Raw genomic sequence first — 13,209 nt, 5'->3', positions numbered from 1 at the left:
GAGTTGGTCAGCAGGAAATGCCAATTACCCAACAGGCAGCAAAGAAAATAAGATGGCAAGAATGCTCTGATAAAACCATTTATGTATCTGTATTATAACTTAAAAAAAAAAATCCAGCACTATTTGCCTCCAGAAATCAGATACAAACCATGCAAATATTCAACCAAAATGGTCACAAATACTAAAGATAAACCTGGAAAAGAGGATTAGTACTTTTAAGAATTATCAAGTCTGTATTAACTACAAAATATAAATCCCTTCCCCTCAGATTTCAAAGGAAAAGGTATCATGATATGTGACTTCACCACATTTCTATAAAATATAGAAATTATTGCTATTATGACTGTAAAAATGGAGGCAAGTAAAGAGTTTAGAAATATACTTGTTTATAATTAATTAAATGATGAGCCATAATTTGAACCCTAATTATCACATTAAGTAGAAATCACAATTCAGGTATTGTGTCCTCAGTTATTAAGATATATGTTAAATAGTTCACATTATAAAAACATTTTGTCATTACATAATCAAATTTGATAAAGTTTTATCAAAACATCTATGTATTCAATATAAATCATATTGTTAAAAGTTTTATAAAGTAACATTTAAAGAAAACTGCTGAGGTGCCAAATGATTATTTTCTATTAAATATACAACTGAACATTTAGAACTACATAAATTAATTCTTGCTAAAAGTTGATTCAGGGTTACAAAGGCATACTTTGGGAACTATAATAAATTTCCCCAGCACCACTTTCCTTTTTCATTGCAAAATTCTTTCATTAGGTTTAATTTTCTTCTGTCATTCATATGTAAAAGTTACAGAAGGTTTACAATATGAAGTCTTAATAGTAACATGTTTTTAAAAAATCTAAGCAAAGTGCACATTAAACTAGCTACAACTACTCAAATTTCTTGATTATCATCAAATAAAAAATAGATGAACACTTCATCACTTAAATCTTTCTGAGGAAAAAAAATAGTATAACCTTGCTTAAATAAGAATTCCCCAGTAGGATATTATATAAAAGATATCCCATGTTATTTTATTAAGTTCTTCCTCTCATTAAAACTTTTTAAAAGTCTAATGAACACACACTTATAATGCCATATTACACAACTACAGTACTGTTAAATAAAGCAGCCCAGTATAGTTGTAAACATTTTAAAAATGTAGCAAAAATGTAGTAAACAAGACTTGGCATGTCTTTTCTTCCCAAAACTTGACATTACAATGCTCTATGAATAATTATTCTTTCTGGAAAAATCTTAAGGTATATTTTAGTCTTTAAAAATATTACAATGAAATAATATGTGAAAAGATTTAGTCATGGCAATTTCACTGAAGCTTTTATTGCCTCTGTTGGTAATATGACAGGGATTGTAAGAAGCACAATTGAACTTACAGAGATATGCAGATGATAGTCACTAAATATAATCTTGATCTCAAGTATTTTTAGATGTGGGCACTTCTAATTTTATACACTTTACTATTTAAAAAGCATTACATTTTAAAATGTGTACCTGTTTTGACATTTGGCAAAAAGGAAACTGTACCTGTGGTTCAATTTAAAACAAAAGAATCCGCCTGGGGAGTTTACCAAAATGAAGACTGAAAACACTAATGAATTAAAGCATTTCAAGTTGTGTGTGTGTGTATGCATGTGTGTGTGAACATGTGTGTCTCTTTCAACCTGTCACTCCATCAATCTCTCTCACAAACACACACGCACACACATACATGGCCATATGTGTAAGCATTGTTTTAGTATAAAATATTCCCTGTAACCAGACATTTATCCTCAAAATAATCACACCACATTAAACCAGTCTTCTCTTTTCAGCCCTAGTAATAGTACTGTTTAATTCTAAGATGCCATCATAGAGTGAACAACCTTAACTTTTATGCTACATAATTATATTCAAAGCTTTATGTATTTTTTGTTTATAATTACACAGTAATTATAAATGTTTAGTACCAAAATGATGACAAACACTATTTTGTTGAAAAAGGTCTTGCATTTAAAAGGAAAAGTCTGTAAACCCAAGGCACTAAGCCATGAACCAATATCAGACTTTTAAGAAAACAATTTTCTATTGGGGGAAAAAAAAAGCTAATGGGATCTCATTTTAAAACACAGCATACTCGAATTAATTAATCAATCAATCAATCTGAAAACAATACCATAACTCAAAATCTTCAAGACAAAAAACAAAATAGTACATATATATATCTTTTAAAATTTTTCATAATTGAAGTTCCTCTTTATATTTACAAATATGAAGTCAGGAAATACTGAAAGCAGCAGGATTCTTCTTTTTTTCTTTTAAATAACCAATTCCAGTAAACTGAATAGAAATTTTCAAAATATTCTTTTGGTAGAATTATATTCTTGAGTTAAAGTTATGATTGGAATATTAATATAGTATCTATGGGGAAAGCTTTCTACTCAATTTCAGAACTGTGTAAATAAAAAGTAGTAGTAAGATACCATTGTTTCTTAAAATCATTTCCACATCTACATAAAACATACTGCTATTCTTCAGTACATTCCTTTGATAATTTCAACATTGGACCTTAGAGAGTTGCCTGGATATACCAAGCAGATTCTATTCCTGCTAGAGACCAAAGTCATCCAATACATGAAGTTTTCCATTTTGTTTTACTTGCCTTACAGAAATGTTTAAGAAAGCAATAAACCCTTCACATGTCAGGAAGTGAACAGAGACATGAGTATCTTCAGCATGAAAGCAGTTCATGGGTCTTGTAATGAAAAAAATACACACAAGAGAGAAGTCTGCTTTGACGTGAAAACTGAGCTTATTTGAATAAAACAAAAAAGGTGAAGAAACTAATTTATGAAAATAGAAGCCAGATTGATATTTGCATCAAGTACATGCTTGCTTGAAAATTTTTGCTCCTGAAGTATTTGGCAACCACAGTGATTAGCAGTGAAAGCAATTTCAACAAAATAAGAAGTCATCAAAAATGGACTATTTGTCTGAAAGCAGTACCTATAAGGATTGAACTTCATGGCTCATCACGACCATTTTCAAAATTTAATTCCTACTATCTTCTTATAAATTAAGAGAATTTCATTTGTGTTCCATAGTGTGCTGACAAAAAAACCAAAAACAAAAAAATAAAACCCTCATGCCTAAATTTAGAATATTGTATTGTGTAGCACTCTAAAACATTCAAAACAAATTAAATAGTTTAACTTATTCGACAGGCATATAAGCATTTCAAAATCATAATGAAATCCAATTATGTAGTGCATAATGTAGACAGGAGTAGAATCTAACATTATGCAGACATTTTCTAAATAAGAGCTCCCTGTTAAGACAACTATATATAAACATGGGTAAGGTAAGTGCAGACTAGTTCTGTGGAACCTTTTGAAATCGAGGGTCTGAAACACAATAAATTTTTCAGGTAGGCACACCAAGTTATCCTAAAAATTTTTCACGTTGGTTATTTTGACATCAGTTACTCTACTCACATCAACAATACATGTGATTTGCCCGGGAAAAAAAAAAATCCCCCCAAACCAAAACACCATTCCAGATCCGGTACACTTAAATATATCACTCTCATTGGAAGTGCTATCAGCATAGTCTTTGCAACTAGCCCAAAGCATATATTTAAGAAGTTTTTATAAATTGTTTGTGATGTTCATATGTTTAATTCTTATGCCAAACTGNCTTATTCGACAGGCATATAAGCATTTCAAAATCATAATGAAATCCAATTATGTAGTGCATAATGTAGACAGGAGTAGAATCTAACATTATGCAGACATTTTCTAAATAAGAGCTCCCTGTTAAGACAACTATATATAAACATGGGTAAGGTAAGTGCAGACTAGTTCTGTGGAACCTTTTGAAATCGAGGGTCTGAAACACAATAAATTTTTCAGGTAGGCACACCAAGTTATCCTAAAAATTTTTCACGTTGGTTATTTTGACATCAGTTACTCTACTCACATCAACAATACATGTGATTTGCCCGGGAAAAAAAAAAATCCCCCCAAACCAAAACACCATTCCAGATCCGGTACACTTAAATATATCACTCTCATTGGAAGTGCTATCAGCATAGTCTTTGCAACTAGCCCAAAGCATATATTTAAGAAGTTTTTATAAATTGTTTGTGATGTTCATATGTTTAATTCTTATGCCAAACTGTTTTCTGATGAAGACAGCATTGTGCTTTATGCAAGAATGGAAACCTCAAAATAATCACCATAAAGCTCCTAAGACTTATGGGAGAATAAACTAGGATGGTCCACAGATATAAGATGAAATCCACAATGTTGGAATTATAAATGTTTAGAGCGGCCCAGACTAGAAGACAAGCCCAAACCACCATTAGAAGAATGAAATACGATATGGTCCAAGATGTATCCTTAAAGTTTTGACACAACCCTCAGTCTGAATTGTGAGGATTGATCTTCAGTTCAGTCCAGCCAGCAGAAATTGACTGTGCAATTTTCCGTTGTTATTTATTGTACAGACTATGTACATTCTAGAAGGTTCCTTTAGTGCTACACTGTTGTACTTTTTGTCCCAGCAATTTGAGGGCGTGCAAATTCCACAAAGTCATCAATAAGAACAGGCCATGCTCCTGGAAAAAAGAAAAAAAGTATGGGAAAAGGGAAAGAAAGAAAAGCAGAAATAGGGCTAACATTTTAAGAGAATCCTTTACTTTTTAAAATACCTTCCCATAACAGTTAAAGTATATCATTACAAATATTCTCACTGAGAAGACTCCCAAAATTCTAGCTTTTTAGAGTTCCTACCTAAAATACTCCTTGTATTCTCTCTGTTCTATTATTCCAACACTTGATCAGTCCCTGAATGATAAATAATAACTACCTCTTCTAGTAATCAATCAATAATATTATGTTTTCTGAAGGCCCCTAAACTGGCAGCCTAAGAAATGGCCATGCTATAATGGCATGTTGCCAGCATTGAGAGCATAGTTAGGTAGGAGGAAAAATGTTTCTAGGCATTTTGTGGCAAACTTAGAAGGGAAATTAACAGCAAATATCGAACTCTATCCTACTTCATGACAATAAATTGCTAAGAGATTTTAAACTGCAGATATGCATGCCTCTACACATCCACATGCCAACCTCCAAAATCAGGAAGTTCTCCTGTTTTGTGTAAGGCCTAATAGAAAGCACAATTATCACCGGATTAGACATCTCTCACTTATTAGTGAAGACTAGACATCATAATGAAAACAAAGAGGAAAAAATAACTACCTCTGGTTAGATTAAGTAGTTCCAGGACACTTTTAAGGAGGTGAAGGTCATTGGGGATTTCTCAAAGACTACCTCTATTCAACAATCTCAAAAACACATCCTGCTAATTCTCAAGGGAGGCTAGGTGAGTAAGTATGTGTGAAGAAAGCAATGTAAACCACTGCCACCTCTCAAATGACAAAAGCACATGTCCTAGTAGTAGATGGTAATACCATCTTTTTATGCACGTGACAAAATATAAGAGCATTCAATTGGTTATTATTTACTAAATGTCAATTGTGCAGCTGAAGTACATTTCAAAGGAGACAGTCACTAAACTTGAGTTTACAAATTCACAGACAAGACAGATAACAAAAACACAAAAATACAAAGTACAGTAAGAGGAGTAATGAGTAAACTGAAAATCTAAAACATGGATGAAAATTAGTGATGCCTTTCTGGAAGACAGGATTACTGAACTGGTATTTAAAGAAACAAAACAGAGATTGGTAAAGAGGACAAAGGCATTTTATACATTAACAACACAAAAAGTGAGAAGACAGAAATCCCAATGACAAGAAAAACAGATGTAGACGCCAGTCAGAGTGGCTAAAATGAAGAAATCAGNCATGTACCCCAATGTTCATAGCAGCACTCTCAACAATAGCCAAATCATGGAAAGAGCCTAAGTGTCCATCAACGGACGAATGGATCAAGAAGATGTGGTTTATCTATACCATGGAATACTACATGGCAATGAGAATGAATGAAATCTGGCCATGTGTAGCAACCTGGATGGAACTTGAGGGTGTTATGCTGAGCAAAATAAGTGAGGCAGAGAAGGACAGATACCATATGTTTGCACGTACAGGTAGATTAGGAGGAACTTAACGGAGGACCATAGGGGAAGAGAAGGGGAAAAATAGCTGAGGAGAGGAAGGGAGGCAAACCATGAGAGACTCTTGAATGCTGAGAACAAACTGAGGGCTGATGGGGGTAGGGGGGAGGGGAAGGGTGGTGATGGGCATGGGGGAGGGCACCTGTTGGGATGAGCACTGGGTGCTATATGGAAACCAACTTTACAATAAAACATTTAAAAAAGAAAAGAAAAAACAGATGTAGACAAGAAGTTCAAGAGTGTGTGATTAAAGAAAAAAAAAGAAGGTAGGGCAAAAACTTTCATTACCTTCTTCATCATAATTAGACATGTCATCTGCAATCATTGTACTGAAGTCTAAAAGAAGATTCCAAGTATCTTTTGGTATTGATCGTTTATGATGTTCCTATTTTTTAAAAAATAAGCAAAAACATATAAATCAACAAAAAGTTTCAAAATACCAGTCCAAACAATGCTAATTCAAGAATGCAGAACAACAGGTATAATCAAATTGTGGTAATCAAACTTCTCATTCTATGTCCACTACACACTCTGAGTCATGCTTTTTAAAAATGTTAATTTAGGGGTGCCTAGGTGGCTCAGTCAGTTAAGCATCCAACTTTGGCCCAGGTCATGATCTCACGGTCTGGTCCATGAATTTGAGCCCCATGTCAGGCTCTGTGCTGACAGCTCAGAGCCTGGAATCTGCTTCAGATTCTGTGTCTCCTCTCTCTCTCTGCCCTGCCCCCGCTTACACTCTCTCTCTCTCTCAAAAATAAATATTATAAAGAAATAAATAATGTTAATCTATCTTCCAAGTAAAAATGTAGAGAAAAGATGGAGCTGCAGAAAACATGAACTTACCAACAAAAATTTATTCCATAAGTCTAAGAATTTAAATCTTCCATTAAGCACTAAATTCCAGTAGGCAATGGCCATTTCTAGATCTGTAATATTAAAAATAAATTATGTATTTCAAATTCCATGAATATTTATCCCTGCAAAAAAAAAACAGGTAAGACCATAGATAGCCCTTTAAATACATACATACATACACACACACATACATAGCTTTTTCCCTAAATACTTAGGTCTTCAAATTTTCATTCAGAGACAAGATTAAGGTTTGTATCCTGTCTCCCTCACCAATGAACAGTCCCTTCAGGGCAAAAAGAATACCACTTACCTCATAGGGCAGTTCTGCAGTTTAAATTAGATAATGGTAGAGAAGCATACTTGACTAGATTATAAGTATTAAAATGTTAACTTATATCAGTGTTCCTTGACTTCAGCACTTTTGACATTTGGCACCAAATGATTTTTTGTTCTGAGGGACTGTCCTATATATTATGACATTAGCAGCAGCCCTAGCCTCTACCCATAACTCCATCCTACCCCCATTGGTGACAACCAAAACGGTCTCCAGACACTGACTGCCAAAGCTACCCTGGGGGGCAAAACTGCTCCCCGTTAAGAGCCACCGATGTACACCTTCAGGCTATAATGCAAAGGACTGCTATCTACAATGACGGATCCCTGACCTCAGAGTCCATGAAGAGTATTGATTTAAAAATTAATCAACTAAGATTTGCTCTTTTAAAAGTTTGATGAAGATGACATAAATGACCATTTAACCGCGTGTGGAGCACAGTGAGGCCATACTGCCACATGACAAAGGACAATACCTGTCATGACAGAGAGAAAGACCCATGATCACTTTCAAGGACTTACACCAGTTAAGAAAGTATCAAGCTTTTATGAGTAAATTTACATGTCTGGGTCAGAATAAATGATCCCAAGTAACTTAAAAGTCCTTTTAGACAATGATTTCTAAACGACTACTGATAATCTGAAGAATCCTGAGACTAGGAAAGACTCCAAAGAGGTTCCCACCATACCTCAAAGGACAATATAAAGGCCATAAGGCAAAAAATCCCTTCTTCGTTGGACCTTCACCTCTTCAAGGAAAGGGACAAAATATCCCCAAACTAGTAGAATGAAACACACAGTAGGCATTCAGAAACTGCTGAAAGAATAAACTTCCTACAGTTACATGTGCAAATGTACTACTTACCTTTGAATCCATCATTATGTCTTCCTTCAAACTCAGTGGAAAAGGTGCCACTTTTTTTCTCCTATCCAAGAATAAGACTCTAACACCACTGTTCTCAATACATCCTACCTCTTCAAGGAATCTTGTCTAATGATTAGTTTTCCTTTCTCCCTACTTCTTCAATTTTGCCTTGTCTTCTGCCTTTTCCTGCTTCACAAAGAAACATCTCAGGTTATAGCTCTTCCCTTTAAAAAAAACTTTCTTGGATCTCTTATCCCCTTAACTAGCTACCCTCTTTCTCCTTCCCTTCACAGAAAATCTTGGAACAGTACATGGGGGTCTTCTACTTTTATACCTAATGTGTTCCTGAATGCATGTTAGAAAGTCAAATTCAGATCCCCAGGTTTTAAGAAAACTAGAAACATGACATCAATTCCTAATCATAATACCTTTTTAATCTCTACAGTCTTTAAAGCTCTATAGACAATTTTCTTTCCAGGTTCTTTAATTTTATTCTTTTCCTTACCAACTAAACATGTAACTATTTGCTTCAAGTACAGTAAAATGGCTATTAGCATGCTTAATGATTTCCTTCTTCACTTCAAATGCACTAAATTTATGAGAACTAAGCTTATTACTAGTACTAACACTCCTTTTCAACGAATTTTCACAAAATAAGGATAAGAAACCACAGATAATCTATTCTATATTCATATATCTAATTGCCTAAGGTCAACTTCAGCTGGGTACCCAATAAAGAGCTCAAACTGAACTCATTATCTTCCTCTACAGATCTGCTTATTCCTTCTCTCAATGTCATCACCCTACAGTATTTCTCACCAAAACACAATTTTGCATTGGGAAGAACTGCCCTATCCACTGAAGAACATTTAGCACCCATTCAATGCCAGAAGAAACCCTCAGTCATTGTAACAACAAAAAAACACCCCCACACATTTCAAAATGTCCCCAAAGGTGTTTGGAACTGATAGAGAAACTCCTTTCTTCCTCATTAGACACTTCTAGTCACAGTTCTTTCATTCTGGCTTCTAAGTACCTTTTAAATCTCTCTCTCTCTTCACCATCCTTACTGACAGGGCCAACGCGAGGGTCCTCTTGACATGTCTAGCTAATAGCACTGCACAGCTTCATAACCAATTACTCTTCCTCTAGTTCTGCCTCCACTCCTTTTAAAGAACCACAATGGGGATGCCTGGGTGGCTCAGTCGGTTAAGCGTCCGACTTCAGCTCAGGTCACGATCTCACAGTTCGTGGGTTCGAGCCCCATGTGAAGCTCTGTGCTAACAGCTAGCTCAGAGCCTGGAGCCTGTTTCAGATTCTGTGTCTCCCTCTCTCTCTGACCCTCCCCTGCTCATGCTGTCTCTCTCTCTCTCAGAAATAAATTAAAACATTTAAAAAAACTTTTTAAAATAAAATGAAGAATCACAATGCTTTCATATGGACCTTTCAGGCATATAAATTTGTGGTGTCACTTCCATGTTAAAATTCTTCAATGTTTAAAAGATCAAGATACCACTACACACCTTTTGACATGGCCAAAATACAAAACATTGACACCACCAAATGCTCATGAGGACATGAAGCAACAGGAACTCTCATTCATTGCTGGTGGGAATGCAAAATAGTACAGCAACTTTGGAAGACAGTTTGGCAGTTTCTTACACAACTGAACATACTCTTACCATATGATTCAGCAACAGCCACTCCTTGGTGTTTACCCAAATGAACTCAAAACACGTCCACACAAAAACCTGCACATGGACGCTTACAGCAGCTTTATTCATAACTGCCAAAACTTGGAAGCAACCAAGATGTCCTTTAGTAGACAGATGATATAAACTGTGGTACACCCAGGCAAAGGAATATTATTCAATGCTAAAACAAAATAAGCTATGAAGCCATGAAAAGACATGGGGGAAAACAAATGCATATTATCATCACTAAGTAGAAAGCTAGTCTGAAAAGGTTCTCTACTGCATGATTCCATCGGTAGGACATCCTGAAAAAGGAAAACTATGGAGACAGTAAAAACATCAGTGGTTGGCAGGGGTTAGGAGGAAGCGAAGGATGAAAAGGCAAAGCACAGGTCTTTCAGGGCAGTGAAACATCTCTGTATGATGCTATAATCATGGATACGTGTCATCGTAAGTTTGTCCAAACCCACAGAATGTACATCAAGAATGAACCCTGATGTAAACTTGAACTTTGGGTGATAATGGTGTGTCAAAATAGGTACAACTGTAACAAATGTGCCACTCTGGTGAGGGATATTGATAATGGGAGAAGTTTTGTATGTGAGGGAGCAGAGGGTGTATGGAAAATCTCTATCTTCTACTCAATTTTGCTATAAACCTAATAAAATAACTCAAAAAATAGTCTATTAAATTTTTTTTAAAACTCTGCAATGATTTTTCTATTTCCTTCAGATAAAATCTCTAACTTCTAGTTAAATGAACTGACTTGCAATTCATCAAAAGTGCTATGTCTCTCACCTCTGAACAAATGAACTTGCTCATCTCTCCACATCAGAGGTAGCTTCTTTTTCTTTTGGCCTTGAAAACATACTCATTCTTCAAGGCTCAAATATTAATCATCTTTGTGAAGACTTTTTGAAAACTCACCCAGACAGACTTAAGATGCTCCAGACTCTATGCTCACAGATTAAGTAGCCAGTAAAAATATTTTCAAATGAAAAGGGAATATCCAAAAAGACTGTAAGTCTGGGGTGCCTGGGTGGCTCGGTCAGTTATGCATTTGACTCTTGATTTCAGCTCAAGTGGTGATCTCATGGTTCGTGAGTTCAAGCCCCCCCATCAGGCTCTGTATTGTCAGTGTGGAGCCTGCATGGGATTCTCTGTCTGCTCCTACCCCACTTACTCTCTATCTCTTAAAAAAAAAAAAAAAAAAAATTGTACAGGGATAAAATGTCAGTTGTCACAAGTATAGGAAAAACTGCCCTTTAGACAGAACTGCCTGAATGACAGAGAGAACAGCCTAGCTAGAGAGAAGTGGTTTAAAATAGTAATTTATAGTTTAGCCTCTTAAATCCCAACTCTATCACTAGCTAAGGCAACTTGGGTAACTGAGTTCACCTCTCTATAATTCAGTTTAAAATAAAGGAAACAGAACCTACTCTCACAGGATTGCTGTAAGGATTAAACAAGTTAATACACATAAAACACTTAAAACAGTGCCTGGGAAATAATATAGGAGTTCTTGCTATCACTATTATTTATTTTTAGTAATTTTTAAAAGGAAAAGAGAGCAAAGTGAACAATTAGGTAATAAGCAGCAACAATAGTTAGAATAAAAGGCAAAGACAGAGAAAAAGAGACAAGCAAATAACAGCATTGCCTAAAATTGAGATACTTGCAGAATGAACTGTTAAGCCCTTATAAAGTAAAAATGCAAACAGAGGCAATCCCACTGTCAAGCAAAATCAACAAGGGCAATGTGAGATTTCATAAAAGGTGATGAACTGAGTCTGAATGAACATGGAAATGAACTGAGACTAGATCCAAACACTACCATAAAGGAAACAAAATGTTGCCAACTCATAAGAGGATGGAATGGTGATTAACAATCCTATTCACAATGTCTTCATTTATTTAGAAATATTCCTGTTACCACAACATAATATGAAAGAATATAGAATGTGGAGTCAGATGATCAGAGACTGAGTTCCACTCTAAAGTTAAGTGACCTTAATAAGTCAGCCTCTCTGACCATGAATTTCTCCATCTTTACAATGAAGAGAGAAATTTTTTAGTTAGCTCAAAGGGCTGTTACAAGAACTAAATGGGATTATATAGATGAAAATACACTTTAAAAACACTCTATAAAATTATTTGTAAATAATAAAAGTCTAACAATCTTAAAATGTTTTAAATCAATTATACAGGCATAAGATTCTAGCTGAACCACAGTACAGAAGAAAATAAACTGTAAACTTTAGTCTAATAAAAGTTCAGGATGGTCCTAAACATGACATGGTTGCTAAAGAACAAATGTGCAATTTCTGACTAAACAGAATGGACAGTCTCACAAAAAAGAACAGACTCCTAGTGTTCTCCATTACAAACAATCTCCTTATGGAGTATTCTGTTCAGCCTTAAGAGTCTATTTTGAGAGAAGCTGAGAAATTAGAAATACACCTGAAAGGGGACAGTAACAGGAATAACAAAGGTCTTCTCAAATGAAGAATAGTTAAAATAATTGGAATGCTGACCCAGAAGAAAAAGGAGAAAGTGTTAAGTGACACCAATCTTTAAATGATTAGATTTCCTCGTGCTGCGGGGGAGGACAAATTAACGCAGTGGTAGAAAGATGTTCACTTCTAAGGAGGAACTGTGTGATAAGTAGTAGGAGTATTCTAGGACAAGAAAGGACCACTTCCTAAAACAATGTGTGTCCTATCCCTGTGTGTTCAAAAGTAGAAACTAAATGAGCATGAGCTATGGATGCTACTTTGGATAGGGTAGAAAATTTATGAAATCCCTTTCAAATCTAGGAGTCAGAAGACTAAAAGAAATGGCAGGTGATGGTGACAGAGGAAGCACCCTATCCTGGCGTCAAAGGAAATCAGGTGTCAAGGAAAATGAGAAAATATGGAAAACACCAGCTCTCATTATAACTAGCACAGCTATTTATAAATAAACCACAGTGCTGTCACTGTCACTCTGCCAATTTGTTTTGGGCCGCACCTCCTCTCCTATGATCCTCTAATTCTTCTCTGCCAAATACTGTAATTTAAGAGCCCTGTGAGCCCTTAGAAAGGCTGTCAAGAAAACTGTCTTCTTTTTAATTAAGTTCTTCAACTAAGTAAGTCATTACATTTCCTGACACCCAACACCAATGCAAAACTAAAAGAGAAATTAGGATTTGTCTTCCTATTACATTTTTTTTCTTTCACATTAAGAATTTTTTAGTTTTAGGCTTACAGAAAAATTGAGCAGAAAGTACAGACAGTTCCCATATACCTCCACCCACACATCCCCCCGCCCCCCCCC

At 35.3% G+C, this 13,209-nt stretch overlaps 1 protein-coding gene across 4 annotated transcripts in view; it reads right to left on the bottom strand.

Moving 5' to 3' along the window:
• Positions 1–4,479: 4,479 nt before the first annotated feature.
• The window catches only part of DCUN1D1 (defective in cullin neddylation 1 domain containing 1), a 35,196-nt gene continuing 26,466 nt past the window's right edge, over positions 4,480–13,209 (bottom strand). For all 4 annotated transcript variants that reach the window (XM_077754490.1, XM_077754491.1, XM_077754492.1 and 1 more), the window contains exons 5-7: positions 6,991–7,073; positions 6,436–6,532; positions 4,480–4,627 (exon numbers count right to left, since the gene is read on the bottom strand). In XM_077754490.1, coding sequence (XP_077610616.1) covers positions 4,548–4,627; positions 6,436–6,532; positions 6,991–7,073 — 260 coding nt within the window. In that variant the 3' untranslated portion in view covers positions 4,480–4,547. The remainder of the gene's footprint in view (positions 4,628–6,435; positions 6,533–6,990; positions 7,074–13,209) is intronic.

Source organism: Crocuta crocuta, unplaced genomic scaffold (genome assembly GCF_008692635.1).
Source record: "Crocuta crocuta isolate KB4526 unplaced genomic scaffold, BGI_CrCroc_1.0 scaffold70, whole genome shotgun sequence".
Classification (NCBI taxonomy): Eukaryota; Metazoa; Chordata; class Mammalia; order Carnivora; family Hyaenidae; genus Crocuta; species Crocuta crocuta.
Note: the sequence above shows the minus strand (reverse complement) of the source record. Positions and strands in the feature narration are given on the sequence as shown.